The 26,128-nt window shown below is 37.6% G+C and overlaps 1 protein-coding gene across 1 annotated transcript; it reads right to left on the bottom strand.

The window, feature by feature from the left end:
• LOC128553047 (ATP-dependent DNA/RNA helicase DHX36-like) lies at positions 1-26,001 on the bottom strand (the record flags this gene model as incomplete). The annotated part of the gene is made up of 5 exons (XM_053534157.1): positions 1-428; positions 2,342-2,419; positions 4,193-4,267; positions 6,442-6,565; positions 25,917-26,001. Coding segments are annotated over 5 exons (524 nt in total), but the record flags the coding sequence as incomplete, so codon positions are not given.
• Between the last annotated feature and the right edge of the window lie 127 nt (positions 26,002-26,128).

Raw genomic sequence — 26,128 nt, 5'->3', positions numbered from 1 at the left:
CATATTCAACTTCTTTATTTTTCTTCTCTTCTCACCTAACAAACTTTACATCAGTCTTTAAGTATCACATGATCAGAGAAAGAAAACTCAAACAAAACATGCTTTAATTCCATCCATTGAATTCTCCACAGACCTACACAGACTACTGGTTCCACTAGCTCACAGAGGATCGCTGTCTAGCCGGGTATCAGTCAAACTCTTTGTTCATCATTATCACAGATAACTGTCAATGTAATCAAATAGTCAGCATGGATCTTGTCAAATCATCACCTCTGTTTACATTCAAAATTACTTGAGGCATCTTCAGTTGTAACCAGATCTATAATGGCCCTTAATATGGCCCCTTCTTTAGACTTTGGGCCCCAGTCAGAGTTCCTACTGTTTGATATTTTGCCATCTAATACCAAGTCAAGTTCTTGTCTTAAATCCTGTAAAAAGCAAAATACAGAATAAAAAAAAATCATCTTTCAAACTGAAAAAATAAATAAATTTTATGGCTGTAAGATTAATACATCTTAAAAGAATATCTACTGTATCAGTTCTAAGTAAGTCTGATAATTCTGGATGGTTGTTTTTCAAAATTTATAGCATGTTCTCCTCCTAGGGTCCTCAGCCAATTTCATAAAGTTTCTGGGATATCCCATACAGAAGAGAACCTATGAAGAGTTCTCTCCTAACCTTGATGAGTTGTTGAGCTTTGAAACTGTACAAACTAACCTACAGTCTAAAGACACTAACAATTTCAACACATCTTATATAGGTAGGGATGAAAACGTGCCTTTTGGAAAAATTATCAAAGGAAAAATGTGTCCCAATTTGTTTCAGACACATTACTCTTAGTAAATAAACACACTATCTAGGCAAAATAAACTAGAGCTATCACTAAAGGTGATGAATGTACCCCCCGCATGCACTGACACAGTACATTGCAATTTGACACAAGATTGCATAATTATGTGGACTGTATGTATATAGACTGTATGTATACAGTATAGTAACAAAAAACAAAGTCCCATAACTATGCAGAATATTTATCTAAAAGAATGTAACATGCACCATGCACAACTAGGGTTGGTACTGATCACTTGTGTGAAGTTTCATTAAATTGTGTGCAAGGGTTTGGTAGATTAGGCACGCACAAGATTGCATATGCAGACTGTATGTACATAGTATGTTAACAAGAAACAAAGTCCCATAACTCTGCAATTTTTGTTGCTGAAAGAACCTAACATGCCCCATGCACAACTACTGTTGTTACTGATCACTTGTGTGAAGTTTCATTAAATTGTGTCAAGGGGATGAGGAGAGATGGTGCGCACAAGATTGTGTCTATGTATATAGTATAGTAACAAAAAAACAAAGTCCCATAACTCTGCAAATTTTTTTTCTGAAAGAACCTAACATGCCCCATGCACAACTACTGTTGTTACTGATCACTTGTGTGAAGTTTTATTTAACTGTGTCAAGGGGATGAGGAGAGATGGTGCGCACAAGATTGTGTCTATGTATATAGGATAGTAACAAAAAAACAAAGTCCCATAACTCTGCAATTTTTTTTTCTAAAAGTACCTAACATGCCCCATGCACAACTACTGTTGATACAGATCACTTGTGTGAAGTTTCATTAAATTGTGTCAAGGGGATGAGGAGAGATGGTGCGCACAAGATTGTGTCTATGTATATAGTATAGTAACAAAAAAACAAAGTCCCATAACTCTGCAAAATTTTTTTTTAAAAGAACCTAACATGCCCCATGCACAACTACTGTTGGTACTGATCACTTGTGTGAAGTTTCATTAAATTCTGTCAAGGGGATAAGGAGAGATGGTGCGCACAAGATTGCGTCTACGGACAGACAGACAGACAGACAGACGGACAGACAGACAGACAGACAGACAACCTGAAACCAGTATACCCCCCCTTACAACTTTGTTGTCGGGGGGTACAATAAATGTTTTACTGGGGTTAAAGGAACATGCCTCTTAAGCTAAAAATATCATTATTTTTGCATACATGTAATGACAACATGTTTAAAATAACAGAAGCCTGAATTAGCTGAGTATGAGCATTACTGTTATATAAAGCACTTCTATTTTTGCATGATTAAGTCTTTTCATTTGCTTTTCTGTATACAAGCATTTTTCATAAATAAATACTGCCTACACCTTTCTAAGATATGCCCTTATGGGCTCTAACCTACAGCAGTGTGAGGTACTCAAACACTTTCACACAGCCCCCTTTCCAAGCACAGAAAAACGGTCTGAAATCTTGTGACAAAGCTATTTATATACCAGTCTGAATGAAAGGGAGATAAATGAAGACAAATGTAATGTAACTGTACCTTGACTAGCTGTACAGTATCACGAGAAGCTTTGAATTTGATCCATTGATCAACACATACAGTATCAATGTTGTCCTCCTGAAACAATGGTTAAATTTTGTCATAAAACAAGTGTGCCTGAAGAATCACATAAATATAATTACTTTAACTGTGCTGATTAATTAGTACACTGATATGGCTATGAAACACGACAGAAATTTATCTACAGAGTAAAAGATGAAACACGGACTTTACATGCTTTAGGAAGCTTAAAAAATGGACAAGAATAATAAGATTCTCTTCCATATTTTATAAAAGCTTGGGAATTCTCCAAATTGGGAAAGAAAACCAATTATTGTAAAACTGGCCTTTATAACTGCCACAATTCAAACCTGTGGATTCAATAATCAGAGATGAACTATTTTGCCGAAACAGTGCTTAATAATCACTGATGATAATTATGTACCCTCACACCCACTTTTAAGAACAGGGGATGTACTGTTTTGCTCATAGTCTGTCAATCAGTTGGTCAGTAAACCATTTGGTATCAAGTTAATAACTAGAGAAGTCTTTGACCTGCAGTGTTCTAAATGTATGTGTTCATTGCTAGTGGTCAGTAGATGGCACCTTTTGTTTCAGGACAAGATCAAAGGTCAATGTCACAATGACCTTGAGACTTCGAATGGTTTCCACTCTGTAGCTACAGAATGTTTTGGCCTACAGTCATCAAACTTGCTAGGATGATTGACTGTGGGTTAAGAAATGATCCATATTGTTTTAGGGATCAGTAGGTCAAAGGTCATGGTCACAGTGGCATCTAAAATCACAAGAGCTGTACGTAAGACAGCACACTCAACTTTTCTTAGAGAGATATCTGACTTTATCAAAAAATATAACCACAATATTCTAAGTTAAAGAGGGGCATAACTATAAAAATTCAAATCTGAGTTATGGGGATTGTTTCTCCTGATGTAGACTTTTGATAGTAAATAATATTTTAAGTTTCAAGTCAATAGCTTTGATAGTAACAGAGATACTAGACTTTATCAAAACTTTAACCAATGCAATAGCTCTACTTTTTCTTCGAAAAGTCGAACTAAAAAAGGTTTTGATCAATAACTAAAGAACCCTTTTGCTTACTCCCTTCAAACTTCATAGTAAGATTGTCTATGGTCAGCTGAGGAGCCTTACTATTTATTGGTACTGCAGGTCAAAGGTCACACTGACGTGGAGATTGGAAAAAAGTTTCTGCTTAATAAGTAAGAAATATCTGTGCCTATTGCTTTTTAACTTCTTAAAATTGCTGCTTCTTGTCAACATTTTATGCTCTAATGTTTTTGGCCAAAGGTCAAGGTCAATGACCTTAAAACTGAAAATTGCTTTCGATAAAAAATCTGAAGCACTTTTGGGCTAACAGCTATCAAATTTCAAAGGATGATTGCCTTTGATTAGTAACTGACCCCTATCATTTTTGTGGTCAGTACCTTAAGGGTCAATGTTATCGTTACCATGAGAATGAAATCATGTTCTCATAAATTACTGAAGAATGCTTGGTTTTATGACCTTTAAACTTCATTTGATAATTGACTGAGATCAGTAGGTGACCCCTCGAGTTTGTTTAATTAAGTCAAATGTCAAAGTTACAACATACAAAATTATATACCAACTTGCCTCTGCCAGGTCAACATGGGGTGTACATGTGTTTTACAAAACAGGACTTTTATTGGTCATTTCCAAATATAGCACATAAATTTACTTGTACTTTGAATTTTTTATCATATAAAGGTAAATCAATAGTTATAAAGCTCTATGTTTGAAAGTTAAATTTGCTATAATTTTTCACTAGAATAATGTACTAGTATTGAATCTTACCTTAATTTGTTTTATATCTCCACCAAAGAACAGAAGAGAATATGGCGACACTAAACTGCAATCGTAAACATATACCTGAAACACAAGTAGTCAATCCAATATGAAGAACAGACAGTAGAACTCTGCAATAGAACCATCCCTACAATACTGTTCGACTGCACCAGTAAAATCCCTTTTCAGAACATTAGAATAGGTCGGTTGTATCAAAGACTTAATTACTTAATTCTACATTGTAACACAGTACAACCTGTGGTAATGGCAACATGAAAAGCAAACACCTATCTACTAAGGGAAAAATTTCCCTTCCTATTTTATGAAAATATTTAATAACCTCTTCAGGACGACAACCCATTTATCTCTCTCTCTTTCTCCCCCCCCCCCTCCCCCTCTCTCTCTCTCTCTCTCTCTCTATCTCTCTCTATATATATATCTCTATCTCTCTCTCTATCTATCTATCTATCTCTTTACAACAAACATACTTTTGCCTCTTCAGAAGTGTTCACTTTAGACTGTTGCATCTGATGGTATTCGAACTTCATGTCCTGATGTTAATGTTTTCTCTCAAAAATTCTGGTTGGGTTTAATGCTATTTTTCACCAGTATCTTAGTTTTATACAACAGTAAGCTAACCTTATGGTGACACTGGACTTTTTCTAAGTGCTAACTTGACCTCTGTATCTTAAATAACAACTACTACTAACGACCTTCCATAATCAAGTTAGATGGCATCTTCACATGAAAGAATTCTTAACCCCAAGCAAGTTTATTTATTTATTTATTTGGATTTTACGGCGCACCAACACAGTATAGGTTATATGGCGCCAAACAGGACTACAATTTTGGTTCCACATCTCATTTACATCGAAATAAAAACATGAGGTATGGAATCAAAATTTGCATACCTGTTGGAATCACAGAGTTACTGCAAAACCAAGTGTTAAGACCCTATTAGTCGCCTCTTATGATCATGCAAGGGTAAGGCAGTGGTTCCAATTCTTTTCATACACAGATCGTCCCACATTGATGGGGGCAAGTGATTTTAAATCAACTACTTAACCCCAAGCAAGATATCAAGTGATTTGAAATCAACTACCTAACCCCAAGCAAGATATCAAGTCCGCAGTGATGGGGGCAAGTGATTTGAAATCAACTACCTAAATCACTGAGCTAAGGAGACCCCCACAACAGTTAAAAGCTGGAAAGTCACTTTGTCAGTGTCACTTTAACCCTACTAAATGTGACTGAAACCCTATAAAATATGACTGAAACCCTATAAGATATGACTGAAATGCTATGCTATAAAACATGACTGAAATGCTATGCTATAAAATATGACTGAAATGCTATGCTATAAAACATGACTGAAATGCTATGCTATAAAACATGACTGAAATGCTATGCTATAAAATATGACTGAAATGCTATGCTATAAAACATGACTGAAATGCTATGCTATAAAATATGACTGAAATGCTATGCTATAAAATATGACTGAAATGCTATGCTATAAAACATGACTGAAATGCTATGCTATAAAATATGACTGAAATGCTATAAAATGACTTAAACCCTATAAATGAAACAAAGTTGTTGAAGACAATACAACCAAGTCCATCTGCACTTTAAGCAGAAATTTTCAGTCAACTTAAGAGAGAAAGTTAACACTTATACTGAATCCTCGATCACTGGTTAAGTAAACTCAGGCCTCCTAGCAGGCCTGAACAAAAATAAAGGTTTTTATAAAGGCTCCAATCTATGGAAATAAAGGCCTTTTAGTGTAAAATATTAAAAAATAAAGAGTAAATAAAGGCTATTTTTGTCGGAATTCTCGTTGAAAACACCCATGGTCTGATAAACACTACTGCAAACATCTACATGTATGTGGTCTGGTGAACACAACAGCATTCTGAAAAACTCAAGATGAAAGATACACTAGCAGTATCCTAATAACAACACTTAAAAGGGGGGAAGAAATACAGTAGTATAACCATTACTTGCTTTAAACTGGCACGGCAAGCAGTCTGAACAAAAATATAGGTTTTGAGTGAAAATTACAGGCTATTTGGCCGTTTTAAAGGTTTTTTCAGAAGATTTAAAGGTTTTAAAGGTTTGCTCTGAAATTAAAGGTTTTTAAAGGTTTTAAAGGTTTCACTAGGAGGCCTGTAAACTTAATGCTGTTAAAAACTGAAATACTGTTGAAAACACCATTCAGCCCAGCAATTACAATGCAAGAACACACTGGTACTTACTGCTGTAGTTTTCATTTTCTTATGGAACACAACCCACTGTGTTCCCGGGGAGTGTACATCCTTGGCAACAGACTTTGGATGTAACTCACACCTGCCATCATCTTTCGTCAGGAACTTCATAGATCTAAAAACAGAAATATATAAAAAAAAAATATATAGTTACAAACACTGACCACAATGAAACCTCTATCAGTTATAATTATACAAATACTTATCCTTGGGAGATAAATTACCCACAGCATTCAAGTATGCCCTTTTCCTGTATCTTCGTGCCCCCTACGTATTCCCCCATTTAAATCCCAAAATTAGGCAAAATACATTCAAAAATGTATATATGATATTGAAGATAAACCTTTATAAATCTTTATCATGCAAACTTTTTTGTTTGGATATCCTAAACAGTCATTGTGAAATCTCAAGATGTTTCCACCATGTGTGTAACCTAAGTCATGGCTGCCATTTTCCTATATCATCGTGCCACTTGTGTTATGTGGGTCGCTCATGTCATTCAAGCATGGGAATGTTCCCCTTCGATGAAATTAGGTTAGGAGAATTAGCAATGACCTTGGAATGAAAGTCATTAGTTTTGGAAATGAAAATTTGGATATTTTAAAAATAATTGCATTGTAGATAGATCTACTTGGTTTCTTTGTAAGCAGCTACACATTTTTAATGATAGATATTTAATAAATGTGGATTAAAGGCAAATTACATGTTTTTTATGCATTTTGCCTTCTTTGTTTACGAAATACCATATGCTTATTATGTTAACACAATTTAGTGACGTCAGAGCTTTTGCATGAACTAGCAGCGCGTGTAAATGACAGAGGCACGAAGATATAGGAATGCACGAAGATACAGGAATTGGGATACTGCATATTATAAAATTTCTTCTACATGTTCTAAGGATGAACAGTACTAGTACTAGTATTAACTTTCTACATACAGTTGAACTTTGCCCTCCTAAATTTTTAAAATGGAAAAGTCCATCATTCAATTTGGGCAGTACTATTTCAAATTCAAAGGGGTGTTCACTGACCATTTACTGACTGAAAAGCAGATAGTGCAGACCATGATCAGCCTGCACAGACGTGCAGGCAGCTCTTGGTCTGCACAGGTCACAAAGGCAGAATCACTTGCCGAGCAGGCTAAAGGTTAAAATGGTGCAACACATTGATATAATACTGTATGCGTACATTTATTAGCGCGGCCAAAATTTAGCGCAAACGCAATTTTTGGTGAAATATCTAATTAATGCGTGGACGTGAATTAGCGCTCTCGCGAGACCGCTAATTTCTAATCTTAGCGCTGTCCGAGATGAGGCTCTCGGAGATTTACGGAGATTCACGAAGATTTTCGGAAAAAAACTTAAACGTCGGCAATTTTTATGTAATGTGTTCCTGCTGTAATTACTGTAATACGAATCTGACTGTCGACCCTATACAACCTGAACATGTACCAAGTATGACTTTAAGATAGTGTGCCGTGATGATACTTGTATTTTTTCAATGATACTTTCAACTGTGATGTAGCTTTATGTTTACGTACAGTATATAAAGTATAATGGGTCTATGACAAAACATCGACACGATAAAACGCCGACGCGACAACTGATCGATGCGACTAAAGATCGACATGTCGCATAGTGTCGTGTCGGCATTTTGTCGCATTTATGGTCGAAAATAATTTTGATCATACGATTATTATACGATTATAATTTTGATCATACGATTATCATTCATAAGCATTTACGTGCTCTAAATGCCCTAAATGATCCGAGTATTGAACATCTTTACAATAAATTGACCGAAAATAATTTTATGTTCATAATTAATAATACATAATTTTGACCATACGATTATAATTTTTAAGTATTTACGTTCTTGTAGAATTAGTCTAAAAGCACGTATAATCGAACGATGAAATGCTCCAAGTATTGACATTCTTTATCGTCACAATAGAATGAATATAATTGAATACATGTACAAAAAGAGTGAAAACACTTTCATCTTCGTCCGTAGTGATGGAGTTCGTTTCTTCGCAAAAAGGAAAGTTACAACTTGTGTTTGATGGATATATTTTTAATAAGGACAGAAGTCGTAAGGATAAAGTAGTAAAAACGTATTGGCGATGTGTCATACAAGAATGTTCAGGTCGAGCTGTAACCATCGGGGAACCACCGAATACCGAAAATGCCCGAGGAACAAAACGCTACCATCACAGAAGCCCTTAGAATTACCAATATTTAACAAGTCGCAAGATTTCCTGCGGCCAGAAGTTATACAGACCAAAAAGTGTTGATAATAACTTATGGGTGAATAACGTACTTGTTTTTTTTTTTTAATATACCATTACGCTTTAATGTAAGAAATATTACTCCATTCTACATGATGTACAAGTAGTTATATGAACTATGTATTTCTTAATTCTGAAAGTTATTGTTTTGAGCAAAAATAACTATATTTCCCTTTCATGTATAACATAACTTTTAGCTCAACTGGTCGCATTCCTTGGCTATTGGAATACTTTACTAGAGCTTTCACAAATGTAATTCATGCCTTCACCTGGACTTGCTTGACAACACAGGACCATAATCTAGGAAACTGAAGAGCAATTAATATATAAACCCTTATGCACAACAAGGTATCAATATTGATCATTGCTGAAAGTTTGAATAAATTATATGAAATAATGAATGAGGAATTCAGGTCACAAACATTTCTCTATATATCATATAGAGTGCTAGCTATATTGCAAAAACGGCGTTCCATAAATGCGATAAGCCAATCGCATATCGGTAAAAAGTCACGTGAAATCACCCAGTCCCCATGTGCTATACTACTTGTTGCATTCCAATATACCTGCGGCCTTCAGGCCGCAGGTAATAAACAAACTGAAAAAGAAAGCAAGAACTTACTCTGGAAGTAAATCATAGTGGCAATAAGCACGTTATTATTGTAATTTTTACATGCGATCTGTTTCAGGCCTGTACCACCATAAATAACCGAACATGAGCGAGTTTTTTGAATGTGTATTATATATTTTTGGATTAAATTGATCAAAAACATCAAAATACATGGACGATCTTTTCTGAATACATAATATTTTGATGAGTATACTAACGTAATTACATCTGCTGAAAGTTTTTACCTGTGAGATTCGTGTTCGTGGACTGAAATAAAAACATTGCAAACTTTGCGCTAAACAAGCTATCAAAGAACAATAAGGGAAGGCAAAAAACAAAACTAAAAAGGTATATATATATATATATATATATATATATATATATATATATATATAACTGCACTTGAAAAAAGACTACGTCGATTTTTATGAAATGAATACCTTCCTAGGAGATCAAAACAGGTGTTATTACGCCATGACAAGGTCCAAATTTCTTATAAGTTACTTAAAGGTTATCTATCCGTCATGATATGATGACCAAAATTAACGACGTTTGAGACAATGTGGCGCGGCATTAGTGAAATTCTACAGTTTTAACTACAGTAAGTATTCGGTGGTTATTTTTGACAACTCGTAAAAAACGGTTATGGCGTTGATTTATAACAATAACTCTTAGGCTAAAGTTTCCTTCTAAATAATCAAATAATTAAAAGCGATAGTATTGTATACAGGGTTATCAAATTATCTCTGTTTTATTGTTTTATGCTTTTGTTCATAATTACTAATGTATACAGTTCAACAGCTTATGAATGACAAATACATCGGTTTTAACGGTACAATGAAAACCAATCTATTTATATAAAGTTTGCTATGATCAAAGGAAATCGCATAACTTAGTCGATACTGACATATATAATCCACTAAATAGACGTTTTGTGGTTTTGCCAATATCTTAAACCTTACCTAAATAATGTCTTTATTCTAGGACTCAATTTCATAAAACTACAAACCCGTGATAAGTTTTTTCCATTTAATAATTTATAATATCATGTAAACCAAAACATCATTCTAATTTAAGCATAGTAGATTCAATTCAGAATAAAATGGAGCAAAATGGTCATGTCCGCAGTAGTTTCAATAGTTAACAGCTATTGAAACTGAAAAATTCTCATGCATGGAGACAACCAAGGGCATACAAAGAAGAAAACCAATCCCCGTTGCGCCCCCCGATTATTTATACTTACCAAGCACGCTCCTCTCGTGCTATGAAATAATACCAGGTACCCCGTTGGTACCGTAATAGAACCAGGTACTCCGTTAGTACCATAATAACACCAGGTACCCCAATGGTACCAAAATAAAACCAGGTACCCCAATGGTACCATAATAACACCAGGTACCCCAATGGTACCATAATAACACCAGGTACCACACTGGTACCAATATAGAACCACTGGCGCAACGTTATGTACTTCCTACTAAACCTACTACGAAATATTCCTATAAAAATGGGGGAGTTACTATAAGAACGGCTAGCCCTTTTCGCTCTGGCCAGTTCTTAAACCAAAACCTAGTCCCAAAAAACTATAATGTTTTAGCCACATGAGGCCAATGCCTTCAAAGTTAACAGCTCTGACAGGCTTGGAGACTCATGTGTATGCAAAAGAGATTTTAATTATTTTATTTAATGCCCCTGTTCCTATCTGATACCCTCGATCGCCTCCAAGCATAAGAATTTTCCGCAGACACGACAAAGAAAGGAAAAGAAGATAATGAGAAGTTGAATGAAAAAGTAATGATTAAATCATATAACATGCATCAATAATATCAATAGACATGTATTTAGCATGGATCAACAAATATGATTTTTTACGGTATTACTATAATATAGATCACATGAAGCTACACATAAATTGCTAGAGTTAATGTTTGTTCTATTTCAGCCCTAAATTTATTTCAGTTCTCTTAGATACATGAAATATTTTCATAACATATATTCCAATATTGTCAGAGTTCCCATGGCGCGTAAAATTAATATTACACTCGAGACTGTAGAAAACTTGTACACATAAACCTAAAAGGCTGGCTTTCACACCACACTGAACTGATACTGTAATTTTTATCCAGACAAGATATATTTTCAGTTCTGTATTGTTCCATATTTGGCTAACCACAATTCTGCAGCAGTTCAGCTGTATATGGAATTGGTGCGATAGCTTACATGTCTCATTTGTGTGCTTCCTGCCCGTTAAACAATGAACTGAAATATATAAGCAAACTGGGCGACAGAATAAGTATGACAATCTTTATTAACACAAGGTAAAAATAAATCCTGGGTTTAACCAAATTAATATTAAATCTCGAGGGTGCGGTGGGTGGGTTTATGTTACTTCGACCTCTACAAAATCAGTTGTGCGCGACAACGTGGCGGTCACATGACTTTTTATACCGGTTTCTATCCCGTGAAATATCGTGAGTGTTCCCATGGAAACGATCTAAGTGTCGCTTGGAATTATATATTACTTCCGTATATATGAAACTACCCTTCCAGAAAGAAATTGTAACCAGAATAAACTAGATTAATCGAAAATATTAATCTTTATTATTCTAGGACTCAATTTCATAAAACTACAAACCCGTGATAAGTTTTTTCCATTTAATAATTTATAATATCATGTAAACCAAAACATCATTCTAATTTAAGCATAGTAGATTCAATTCAGAATAAAATGGAGCAAAATGGTCATGTCCGCAGTAGTTTCAATAGTTAACAGCTATTGAAACTGAAAAATTCTCATGCATGGAGACAACCAAGGGCATACAATGAAGAAAACCAATCCCCGTTGCGCCCCCCGATTATTTATACTTACCAAGCACGCTCCTCTCGTGCTATGAAATAATACCAGGTACCCCGTTGGTACCGTAATAGAACCAGGTACTCCGTTAGTACCATAATAACACCAGGTACCCCAATGGTACCAAAATAACACCAGGTACCCCAATGGTACCATAATAACACCAGGTACCCCACTGGTACCAATATAGAACCACTGGCGCAACGTTATGTAATTCCTACTAAACCTACTACGAAATATTCCTATAACAAGAGCTGTCTGATGACAGCGCGCTCGACTATTCGAAGAATTGATTGAAGAATGGGGTCAAAATATTTCCACGGATATTCAGACAAAAGGAATAAATAGATTAGACAAACAATGTTCCTGTATTACTTTGATTTCGATAAGTCTTGCACTAAATGGCAATATATGAGCCAATTTCAAAGTCCAAAAAGGGCAATAATTCAGTCAAAATAGTTATGTACTCTTGCCTACAGATGGAAATCATAATGATAAACAAGTGTTCAAAGTTTAAAGGCCATATGTCAAATAGTTTTGACAAAACATGGACTTGTATGAAAACAGAACCAATTTCAAAATCCAAAAAGGATCATAATTCAGCCAAAATAGATGACAGAGTTATGTTCTCTTTCCTACAGATAGAGACTATTATACTAAACAAGTGATAAAAGTTTCAAAGCCATATGTCAAACACTTTATAAAAATATGAACTGGTATGAAAAACTTAACAAAGATTTCTAAGTCAAAATGGGCCATAATTCAGCCAAAATCCTTGATGGAGTTATGTACTCTTGCCTATAACTGGACATGGTGATGGTAAACAGGTGTTGAAAGTTTCAAAGCTTTATCTCAAAAGACTTTGTCAAAATATGAACTGGTACGAAATATTAACCCAGATTTCTAAGTCAAAAAGGGCCATAATTCAGCCAAAATCCATGATGGAGTTATGTACTCTTGCCTATAACTGGACATGGTGATGGTAAACAAGTATTGAAAGTTTCAAAGCTTTATCTCAAAAGACTTTGTCAAAATATGAACTGGTACGAAAAACTTAACCATGATTTCTAAGACAAAAGGGGCCATAATTCAGCCAAAATCCTTGATGGAGTTATGTACTCTTGCCTATAACTGGACATGGTGATGGTAAACAGGTGTTGAAAGTTTCAAAGCTTTATCTCAAAAGACTGTCAAAATATGAACTGGTACGAAATATTAACCCAGATTTCTAAGTCAAAAAGGGCCATAATTCAGCCAAAATCCTTGATGGAGTTATGTGCTCTTACCTATAACTGGAAATGGTGATGGTAAACAAATATTGAAAGTTTCAAAGCTTTATCTCAAAAGACTTTGTCAAAATATGAACTGGTACGAAAAACTTAACCATGATTTCTAAGTCAAAAGGGGCCATAATTCAGCCAAAATCCTTGACTGAGTTATGTGCTCTTGCCTATAACTGGCCATGATGATGGTAAACAAGTGTTGAAAGTTTCAAAGCTTTATCTCAAAAGACTTTGTCAAAATGTGGACTGGTACGAAAAACTTAACCCAAGGTGTGACGCCGACGCCGTGGTGAGTAGGATAGCTCTACTTATTCTTCGAATAGTCGAGCTAAAAATGGGGGAGTTACTATAAGAACGGCTAGCCCTTTTCGCTCTGGCCAGTTCTTAAACCAAAACCTAGTCCCAAAAAACTATAATGTTTTAGCCACATGAGGCCAATGCCTTCAAAGTTAACAGCTCTGACAGGCTTGGAGACTCATGTGTATGCAAAAGATATTTTAATTATTTTATTTAATGCCCCTGTTCCTATCTGATACCCACGATCGCCTCCAAGCATAAGAATTTTCCGCCACAAAATAAAAATAACATTAGATTTCTTAATATTTTTATTTCCCCAAAATTCTTACTTAAGTCTGCTTGTATTTCCATTTTTCTTTGTTTTTCGTACATTCATTTTCACGAGTAAGTTGTATTCATCCTGAACACACGGGACCATTTATAAGTAAAGTACGGAAAAGCGGAGATGTCGGCAACCGATAAGCCGTAACAAGTTTTGTCATCAGTATGCATTTATTTTGCATCAGTAGTTATCTCCCTCTAACTCGCGCGATCTGTCAAATCTGCACGTGTCAGTGTCTACGCATGCGTGGATCTAAAATTAGATGCATTTAGTTCCAGTTCCTGTTTAGCATAGCTGTGTAATGCGTACCCGATAAATGAATCAAGAGTACATGTACATCGCGGAGAGTTATTTATAGTTTGATTTCGAGGTCATTGATGTTATTATGTCTCCCCCAGGAGACATATTGTTTTTGCCCTGTCCGTCCGTCCGTCCTTCCGTCCGTCCGTCCGTCCGTACGTCACACTTCATTTCCGAGCAATAACTGGAGAACCATTTGATCTAGAACCTTCAAACTTCATACGGTTGTAGGGCTGCTGGAGTAGACGACCCCTATTGTTTTTGGGGTCACTCCGTCAAAGGTCAAGGTCACAGGGGCCTGAACATTGAAAACGATTTCCGATTAATAACTAGAGAACCATTTGACCCAGAATGTTGAAACTTCATACGATGATTGGTCATGAAGAGTAGATGACCCCTATTGATCTTGGGGTCACTCCGTCAAAGATCAAGGTCACAGGGGCCTGAACATTGAAAACGATTTCCGAGCAAATACTAGAGAACCACTTGACCCAGAATGTTGAAACTTCATAGGATGATTGGTCATGAAGAGTAGATGACCCCTATTGATTTTGGGGTCACTCTGTCAAAGGTCAAGGTCACAGGGGCCTGAACATTGAAAACCATTTCCGATCAATAACTAGAGAACCACTTGACCCAGAATGTTGAAACTTCATAGGATGATTGGTCATAAAGAGTAGATGACCCCTATTGATTTTGGGGTCACTCCATCAAAGGTCAAGGTCACAGGGGCCTGAACATGGAAAACCATTTCCGGTCAGTAACTTGAGAACCACTTGACCCAGAATGTTGAAACTTAATAGGATGATTGGTCATGAAGAGTAGATGACCCCTAACGATTCTGGGGGTCACTCAGTGAAAGGTCAAGGTCACAGGGGCCTGAACATTGAAAACCATTTCCGGTCAGTAACTTGAGAACCACTTGACCCAGAATGATGAAACTTCATAGGATGATTGGTCATGCAGGGTAGATGACCCCTAACGATTTTAGGGTCACTCTGTTAAAGGTCAAGGCCACAGGGGCCTGAACATGGAAAACCATTTCCAATCAATAACTTGAGAACCTCTCGACCCAGAATGTTGAAACTTCATAGGATGATTGTTCATGCAGAGTAAATGACCCCTATTGTTTTTGGGGTCACTCTGTTAAAGGTCAAGGTCACAGGGGCCTGAACATTGATAACCAGTTCCGATCAATAACTTGAGAACCACTTACCCCAGAATGTTGAAACTTCATAGGATGATTGAACATGCAGAGTAGATGACCCCTATTGATTTTGGGGTCAGTCTATTAAAAGTCAAGGTCACAGTGGCCTGTTCATGTAAAATCATTTTTTGGAAATAACTTGAGAACCACTTGACCTACAATGTTGAAACTTAATAGGATGATTGGACATGCAGAGTAGATGACCCCTATTTATTTTGAGGTCACTTGATCAAAGGTCAAGGTCACAGGAGCCTGAACAGTGACTTGAGAACCACTAGGCCAAGAGTGTCGAAATTTAGCGAGATGACTGGACATGCCAAGTAGATGATCCCTATTGCAGCCAACCATCAGTGTCTCTTTGACTTTCGCTCCTGACCCCTTTAGGACTTTGCATTGGGGGAGACATGCGCTTTTTTACAAAAGCATTTTCTAGTTTACTTTTAAAATTATTTAGGTAAAGTAGATCTAAATTATGCCGAAGACTCGTCGAAAAACTGAATTATCATAACGTTAAAGCTGCTATACTGATAATATTTTACGCTTTATTTCCATTTTTGATTTGAAATCTATAATGGACGTACTTCATTAAAAGATATTGTGTTACAACCAGCTTTCATTTTTGGGGGAGGGGTGGGTTATGGGTATATTTTATACGATCTTGTGACGTCCAAAAACGTATTTAGCATCCAAACGTTGTTTAAAATAACGTTATGTAAATGTGCAGAATAGTATACGTTTGATGATGTATATTGTTGCCTGTGTATTTCACTGTCTGTGTGAAATTGCTCATCATTAGATACCCAAAACCTATCGTGAAATACTGATATTCCATTACATTGTTTAAAGAACTGTAACCACATTTTAGATCCAGTTTGATCCCCTTATTCACCCGGACATGATTGTAAGATTGTTTTATGCCGCAAGTAGAGTTTATCAGCCCAAAATGGTCTACCGACGGCGATAGCGCGGCAACAGAAATTTAATGACCCAATTAAGGACTATATTTCTTTTAATGTTACTAACTTTTTGGATAAAATGATTTCAGTTTTTTTAACTACTTCAGTAATTTTTGTGAACGGGATTCGAACTTCCATTTTTTGAGAATCTAATTCTAAACCTAAGATTACTTGAGTTGGGCTTTCGGTCTTCTCGCCGGCGAGCGGCACACCTAACTCTTGCATGACTGACTGAAATACCTGCATGACTGCTTTACAAACGTTTCCTTATTTTCACCGCCTAAAAAGTCATCAAGATAATGTATCATGTGACTTGACTGCGTTTTTGTTTTAACACAAATTCTAAAAAAGTATAAAAAAAAATTCAAAAAGACTCGGAGAAATACTGCAGCCAAATGGTAAAGCTTTATCCGCAAAAATATATTTTGTCCTTGAACTTGAACCCTAATAGCTCGTAATTGTCAGGATGAATAGGTAGACTAGCAACCTGAACGCGTTTTTTATGTCCATTTTGAAAAGATAACAGTTAAATCTCTAAATCTTGAATCATTTGAATCGCTTCATCGAACTCTGTGTATTTAACGGAGCATAATTTTGGGTCAATGAAATCATTTGTGGAGTGGCCTTCTGGATATGACAAGTGGTGGATTAACCTATATTCGCCAGGTGTTTTCTTGGGAATAATACCAATTCGTGTAATTTGAATGTTTTTAAAAGAACTGCTATCAAATGGGCCACCAACTCGGCCAGCATCAATTTCTTTTTGAATTTAACGTTGAGCCACTTCCGATAATTGATAAATGTATTTAAGACTTTCTGACGTACGAGCTTGACAAGGGCCTGTGAAATTATTCTGAGTCCCTACTTAAAACCATTCAAAAAGATGTTAGCATCAGAGGATTTATATTTTCTCAGCCAGAATTCTAACGCTTGGATTTTTATTGATGAATTAGCTAAGTTGACGTGTTTTTTCTTGCACAATAGGTTCATTCTTAATTTTTTCTTGCACCTCAGTGATTGCTAGGGTTGCCGCGCTGGCCGCGCCATGACCCACGACCCCGAAAGGAATTACCAAAATATGCATGGTCTCCGGAATTTGCGTTCGGTGACGTTGGTTGCGCGGTTTGAGGTTTTGAAACTATATTGCAGTCAAGAATTGTATGAGAACGACCGCAGTGGTAACAGACATGCTTGAACTTACAATTTTGCCAGTTGCATGTTCCTTTATTGAAAGGTAAACAAATATTTGCCGTTTTTTGTGCAACCGTGAACTGTTTTGAAATTTCATTTCCGAGTGGCATACATCTTATCCAAAGATCATGGTTGATTATAGCCCACGACGACGGTACTATTGATTGGCGCATGCGAAATTGTTGATCATACACTTTCCAAAACTTTTCACCGTGACGCGACGCACATTCACGGATTATAAAAAGGTACTGTAAAAGCTCGTGGATTTTATTTGGATGAGCTGTTAAGTAAATTGACATGTACATAATGAAAGAATCTGTCCAGCGTTCTACTGAGCCGATATCATCTCTACATTCGTTTGGACAGCATTCTATCGTGCCGTTATTTGCTAACCTTAAAGTACTACCGACAGTAAATTCGGCAAGATCCACCGCACCCTTCAAAAGTAAAGATAAATTCACAAATTCGACTTTACAAATTTTTTGTTTTAGGCTGGAGGGAACGTGTAGAGCAATATCATCTTGAGCTAAGCGTGTGACGTTATAACCTTGTAACAACAGATTATCAGTTTCATATTAGGTCCAATACCGACCTCATGTACGTTTCGTCGCCATTATACGCTTGCTGTTGCTCACTGCTGATAAAGCTTCGGTTCGAATTCGACCTGGCACTGACGGTCGCAGTGTTTTCTGACGAGTTAGCGCTATCATGCCCGCTAGGCTTCTCAGCATTAACATGTTCTCTATTTTGAATATCATGCGATATTTGTGAGGCCCGAATAATTTGTTCAAAATCAATTAGATTACCTGAATCCGGGTCTGTTCCGTCATCCATGGCAGATTGTCGGCGTTTCTCCCGACCGGCTCCACTACTGGTGGGCTCTGTTGTATCCGCTCTGTGCCGTTTTCTTAGGCCTTGTCTCGTTTCTCCCTGCCCTGTTCCCTCCTGTGCCATGGTCCCGGGTCTGCGTCTCAAATTTTTTCCGTTTTCCTCTCCCTCTACCCGGCATTGCTATCAACTCACTTATTTTTATGTTACTTCGACCTCTACAAAATCAGTTGTGCGTGACAACGTGGCGGTCACATGACTTTTTATATCGGTTTCTATCCCGTGAAATATCGCGAGTGTATCCATGGAAACGATCTAAGTGTCGCTTGGAGTTATATATTACTTCCGTATATATGAAACTACCCTTCCAGAAAGAAATTGTAACCAGAATAAACTAGATTAATCGGAAATATTAATCTTTATTAATTTTGCAGGGTAAGGGAACGTATATCATTTTTTGTCATACTTCAATTAATTTGAATGAATTTAAACCATATTGCTAACTTCTTTTCATTATTGACTAAATTACAGATATTATCTTACGAATATGAACAAATGAGCAGTTATCTGTGACACAGAATGATATTATTTGAAACGAAACTTGTCTAGTATGTCCTAGTATGTCCAAACTAAGCTCTTTGTCATCAAAATTGAGTTGTTGTCACATAAAAGATATCAGTGTTGCACTTAATCGAACTGGTATTAAATTTTGTGTCATCTGTGTAAGTTTGGTCAGTACCTGACAACAATTTTCACAACTGCATATTTTAATACCACCACCCATTAACTGAACATTAACCGTAAATGTTCGAGTCTTAATCTTGACTGTCTGAAGATTTAGACCGAACCTTTCAGATATGTGTAAAAATTTCAAGGTAATTTAACCCCTGAAAATGAAGAAAAAGTGTAAATAAATTATGTGTCGATGTTTTGTCGATGTTTGTGTCGATGTTTTTTGTCGAGCTTTTGTCGCGTCGGCGTTTTGTCGTGTCGGTGTTTTGTCTGTCGATGTTTTGCCGCGCTCCCACTGGACCCAGTATAATATTGCCTACGTAACTGTATTGTCTTCTTGTATTTAATTATAATAATCTGTGTGTTTTATATTCTGTATACTAGTTATAATTGCTGAAATAAAACGAGATTGTCACACATTTTAATCATTGAATCCCCTTTGTCCTACATGCATTGTGTCTTAATGCAAACGTTTACACCTTTCCGTAAACGAGCGACATGCCCGAAGGTGATAACAGCTTGATCAAATGAGAAAAAACACAAACTACAAGCTTAAATATTTTATTTTGCATGATCATATATTTAAAATAATAATATGAACAATAAACAGGAATATCATACGAACCTTAAAATATTAACTAGTGCAAACTCTCAAGAGAATTTATTTGCAAAAGTTCGAAGAAAACCTCATCGAATGAAAATGTACATGAAAATGCTTGGACAAATTAATGCGCGGACATGAATTAGCGCACGTGCGATAGCGCTAAAAGCGCTGTTATTAGTACACCGCTAAAATAAGTAAGCATACAGTACTTCAACAAACAGAACAAGTCACTATTAAAGAAACTTTGATAAAGGGTTGAGAAATTATAGGTTATTATCTTTGTATCGAGAAATATGCATAAGTTTTGCAGGTGAGATCTTGCACAAATTTAGGAGCATACAAGGCAAAAAAAAACAAGTATACGTTTCTCAATGACCTTTGGAAAATGTCACCATTTTTATAACGTATGCATCTACTTGTATCAATATCATAATGAACTATAAAAGAAAATATTGCCCAATAAAATTGGAAATATCAGCATTAACTAGATATGTGTCCATAGAACACAGATACCCTCCCATCCCTATCATTGTACGTCATGGTTTCATCAAGAGCTGTCTGTTGACAGCGCGCTCGACTATTCGAAGCATTGACAGAAGTATAGGGTCAAAATAATTATTACCTGAGATTTTCAGACAAAAGAAAAGGAACAGATAAGACAAACAATGTACCTGCATTTGTGGAATTGGGTAAGTCTTGCACTATATGGCAATGTGTGACTATGTTGGTAAGCAAGTGTTCAAAGTTTCAAAGCCATTTATCAAACAGTTAATAGACAAAATATCGAATGGTATGCGAAACCTAACTAATTTCTATGTCCAAATAACGGCCATAACTGAGCTAAAGTCCTTGTCCTAGGTAAGCAGACTATAAAGGTAAACAAGTGGTCAAAGTTTCAAAGCCTTATGACAAACAGGTAAGGCAAAATACATACTGGTACGAAATCTTAACTGATTTCCAAGTCCAAAAAGGGCCATAATTTAGCCAAAATAGTTGAGAGAGTTATGTACTCTTGCCTACAGATTGGAACCATGATGATAAACAAGTATTAAAAGTTTCAAAGCCACAGGTCTTCTTCTTCTTTCTTCTTGTCGTTCACGTCTACACTGTCAGACCAGTAGCCTCGATGAAACTTGTGGTTTGCCGAAGATCCTCAATGCCTCCATACAGTTTCTGGTGGATTGGGGTATCTATCGGCCAAGTCGCAGCTCGCTCCTGGTCATGCCTTTTACATCTCTGAAGTATATGCTCCGCAGTCTGATCTTCTTTATCACATGGACAAGTTGGCGATGATGTCAGTCTGTATTTCTTGTACATGTGAGCATTAAGCTTGTTGTGCCCTGAGCGGAGCCTGACCATCATCACTTGTTCAGACCGATCAAGGAGATGAAAAGCATCTTCCTCCATCCTTGGTCTCGTTAGTGCCTTGATGATGGTGACTTTCTCCTTGTAACTCACAGGTTCTGTTGGTTGTTCTGACTGAGCTCCTAGCTTAGCCAGTTTGTCTGCCTCTTCATTGCTTGCAAGTCCACAATGGGATGGAATCCACTGAAGTGCTACTTTGCAGGTTATACTCAGGCTCTGCATTCTCCTGGCTAGCTGCGGAGCTTTATTGTTGATCAGAGCTTCCATGACAGACAGTGCATCTGTGAGAAAAACGACTGAGGAGCTTTCTTCTGCTGAGTCTTCAACCATTGAGACGGCCTTCATGAGTGCTTCAGTCTCTGCCTTGTAATTGCTGCAGTGTTTTCCTATGGCTGCATGTAGTGTTTCTCTTGCCAGATGGGTATTGATTGAAAACTCCTGCTCCTCCATCTTTGACGGCGCATGTGGCTGATCCGTCTGTGTAGACATGAGTCCATAATTCCGGAGGATAGACTTCATTGATAATAGCAAGTGTGAGGCTCTTCCGAATGCCTTCATCCTCTTGCTTCCCGTGGTCAAGACGAGGAACAGCAAGTCTTACAGTCACTGAGGACAGATCATTCGCTAGTGGGTTTATTATGTCTTCACTACCTAGGGGAGTTGTTGGTATGCTCAGCTCAGTTTTGAACTCTCGATTGAGTTTCTTTGCCTCATGTACGAAGCTGCTACGTTTGAGCCGATTCTTTGTGTAGCCATCTAGCTTGGCTTTCATGGGATGGTCTTGAAAAGACCTGAACTTCTCCGCTTGAAGCAGAACCTTTGCATGTCTTCTGTCTTGTAACGGCTGTGTGCCCGTTAGCTTCTCCATGAAGGAGATTGGTGTAGACTTTGTAGCACCTGTCATGATCCGCAATGACTGGTTCTGAACCTTGTCTAAAGCCTGTTGGTTAGTTTTGGCAGTAGTGGACCAGGCAGTTGAGCTATACTCTAAATGGGGTCTCACTGTTCCCTGATATACTGTCTTGAGTATTTGCTCATTTGCTCCCCACGTTGTTCCAGCAAGTTTGCGCATCATGGCAAGCTTCCTACGGGCCTTCCCTTCTGCTTGACTAATGTGGGGCTTCCAGGTTAGCCGTCTGTCAAAGCTCACTCCAAGGTATTTTGCCTCGTCTGCTTCAATCAGCGAAATATTTCCCATCTTGATTTTACCCGCCCTCTGCTTTGACGACAGGGAGAATAGTGTGGTGGACGATTTCTCTGTATTGATCGAGACACACCAATCTTCAGCCCAAGCTGAAAGCTTGTTGATGGCTTCTTGCATCCTGTATGTGGCTGTAGTGGCATGTTCTTCCTTACACCATAACACCAGATCGTCAGCGTAGAGAGCAGCCTTAACTCCTTTCAGGAGTTCAGACACCAGATCATTGATGAAAAGCAAGAAGAGTGTAGGGGATAAGACTCCGCCTTGTGGGACACCATGACGCAACAGGAACTTCCTACTGCTGGCATGTTCTAAACTGACTCTTGCTCTCCTGTTATGGAGGTATGACTTAATCCACCTCAGCATGTTACCTCCTATTCCAGTCCTCATCAGCTTGACGAGGAGTCCATCAGTCCAGACTTTGTCAAACGCCCTCTGCAGATCAATCCATGCTGTAAGCACGACTTTCTGCTCTTGGAAGACGTCCTCTATCTATTGCGATAGATAAGTGGTCTGGTCCTCAGTGGAGCGGAATTGTCTGAAGCCAGCTTGTTGCGTTGCAAATAGGTTGTTAGTCTCCATGTACCACTTCAGGCGTGCATTCACAATCCTCTACATGGTCTTTCCAACACAGCTGGTTAGGCTGATTGGACGGTAGCTTGCAGCCTTCTTTGGATCTTTCCCTTTCTTGTGGATGGGGATCATGACTGCCTCTTTCCATATCTGTGGAAGCAGTCCTTGTGTCCAGCTGTAGTTGTAAATTTCCAGGAGTTTGCAAATTGCTTCAGTGCCTAGATGGGTCAGCATTTCATTTGTGACTCCATCTGGTCCAGGAGACTTCTTTGTCTTCAACTGCCTAAGAGCTGTCTGTAGCTCATGCAGTTTAAGACCCTGCTTCATGCATTCTGGTGTCACTTGGCTTGTCTGCCTTTCCCTTTTTTCTCTTCGGGCTTCCCTTTGCCGTTCCCTGTTGATGGGGATGTTGGAAACATCTTTGAAGTTGGAGGCAAAAGTGTTTGCCGCTTGTTTACCCGTCAACAGTTCACCATTCTCTTCCAAAGTTACTGAGCCTCTTCCTGTTTCTTCATCGTTCAGTTGTCTCGTCAATCTCCACAGCTTTTGACCATCTCGCTCTAGGTTGAGCGAGGCTGTTTTGTTTCTCCAGCTCTTCCTCTGTGCTTCCCGTTCGTGCCTGAGGAATTTGGCCTTGGCTTGCTGTAGAGAGAGGTTATTTTCTTGTGAGGGATTGTTTTCTGCTTCCTCCCTGGCTTCTGATAACTTTGCCTGTAGATTCTCCAACTCATCACTCCAGTATGGCTTATAGTCCTTTCTTGCTCCCCTTGGAATGGCGCTGTAAGCAGCCTTAAGTATACTGGCATTGAAGTCTTTGACAACCCGGTTGATGTCTCTACCTTCCACTCTGATGTCTTTACAGAGCTCATCACTCTGACTTCGGCAAAAGGTCCACCTGGCCTTCTTGTAGTTCCATCTGGGGATGTTAGGTGAAGTAGAGGCTATACGGACCATAGTAAGTTGGACTGGGCGATGGTCGCTACCTCCTAGTTGTTCATTGACTTCCCGCTTGACATGTCCATGTATGTCATCAGTACATAAAGCAAGATCAGGGGTTGATGTTGTTCGCCAGCTTCTGGAGTATAAAGTTGGGGGATCATCTGGCTTGTTGATGAGGTTTAGCTTGTTATCATCTTGCCAGGTCTCCACTTCCTCTCCACGTTTATCCAGGTGGTCATATCCCCAGCTTTGTGAGTGATTGTTAAGGTCTCCTACAATGATGAACCTGGTTTCATCAGTTGTAACTTTGTCAAGGGACAGAGCTTTGTCACTTGGAGAGTATATGTTCACAAGTTTCAAACTGAACTCGTTCTTCTGAGGCTCAGAACTTGGAACTCTGAGTCATCCATATGTGTGTTGGTCTGGACAGCGCTGATGTTGTTCCTGACCAATGTCATGATGCCTCCTTTTCGTCTGCCAATTCTGTCACAGCGGAAACACTGGTATCCTCTGACTTGGAAGGATTTCTCTGGCTGTAGGTGAGTTTCCTGAATGCAACAGACATTGATGTCTTTCTCATGGAGGATATGCTCAAGTTCAGCTTTCTTGTTGAAGACACCCTCTGCATTCCAATGCATCAGCCTGAAAGGTTGATGCGGATTGGTTCTTCTCCTTGGTATGTTCCTCCTTCTTCTCTTAGCCACAGGTCAAATAGCTTTGACAAAACGTTGACTTGTATGAAACTGAACTAATTTCCAAGTCCAAAAAGGGCCATAATTCAGCCAAAATAGTTGGCAGAGTTACATACTTTTGCCTACAGATGGAAATTATGATGATAAACAAGTGTACAAAGTTTCAAAGCCATAAGTCAAATAGTTTTGACAAAACATGGATTTGTGCGAAAACTTAACCAATTTCCAAGTCAAAAAAGGGCTGTAATTCAGCCAAAATAGTTGACAAGAGTTATGTACTCTTGCCTACAAATATAAATCATGATGATAAACAATTGTTCAAACTTTCAAAGCCACATGTCAAGTTGTTTTGACAAAACATGGACTTGTACAAAAATTATACCAATTTCCAAGTCCAAAAAGGGCAATAATTCAGCCAAAATAGTTGACAGAGTTATGTACTCTTGTCTACAGATGGAAATTATGATGATAAACAAGTATTCAAAGCCATATGTCAAATAGTTTTGACAAAACATGGACTTGTACGGAAACTTAACCAATTTCTAACTCAAAAAAGGGCCATAATTCAGCCAAAATAGTTGACAGAGTTATGTACTCTTCCCTACAAATATAAATCATGATGATAAACAATTGTTTAAACTTTCAAAGCCACATGTCAAATAGTTTTGACAAAACATGGACTTGTACAAAAATTGTACCAATTTCCAAGTCCAAAAAGTGCCATAATTCAGCCAAAATAGTTGACAGAGTTATGTACTCTTGGCTACAGATAGAGACTGTTATATTAAACAAGTGATAAAAGGTTCAAAGCCATATGTCAACACTTCACACAAAATGTGAACTGGTACGGAAAACTTAACTAAGATTTCTAAGTTTAACTCAGCCAAAATACTTGATGGAGTTATGTACTCTTGCCTAAAACTGGATATGGTGTTGGTAAACAAGTGTTGAAAGTTTCAAAGCTTTATCTCAAAAGACTTTGTCAAAAAGTGGACTGGTACGAAAAACTTAACCAAGATTTGACGCCGACGCCGTGGTGAGTAGGATAGCTCTACTTATTCTTCGAATAGTCGAGCTAACAATGCATTTAGTTGTCGTGTAATGTTTTTTATGTAAGAATAGCGACAATACACGTTTATTTGTGTATTAACGTCTGCAGAAGCCTGCAGGATTGTTTGTCACCGAGACAGAAGGTCGAGGTCACAAACATATCCCAAGACTCTTACCTGTATTTGGAAGGAAGGGATTTTATTTTGGCAACATTAGGGTACAGTCCAGCACACACAACAGCTTTCACAAGAGCAGGGTTATCTATAAAAAAAAAAAGAATAAAATGGCTATCTGTGACAAAGGAAAAACTGAAGCAAGTGGCAATTTCTGATTATGAAAAAAACATAAGTAGACAGGGCCCTGTTAGACATTTGTGGTGCCAAAATTT

Source organism: Mercenaria mercenaria, unplaced genomic scaffold (genome assembly GCF_021730395.1).
Source record: "Mercenaria mercenaria strain notata unplaced genomic scaffold, MADL_Memer_1 contig_3427, whole genome shotgun sequence".
Taxonomy (NCBI): Eukaryota; Metazoa; Mollusca; class Bivalvia; order Venerida; family Veneridae; genus Mercenaria; species Mercenaria mercenaria.
Note: the sequence above shows the minus strand (reverse complement) of the source record. Positions and strands in the feature narration are given on the sequence as shown.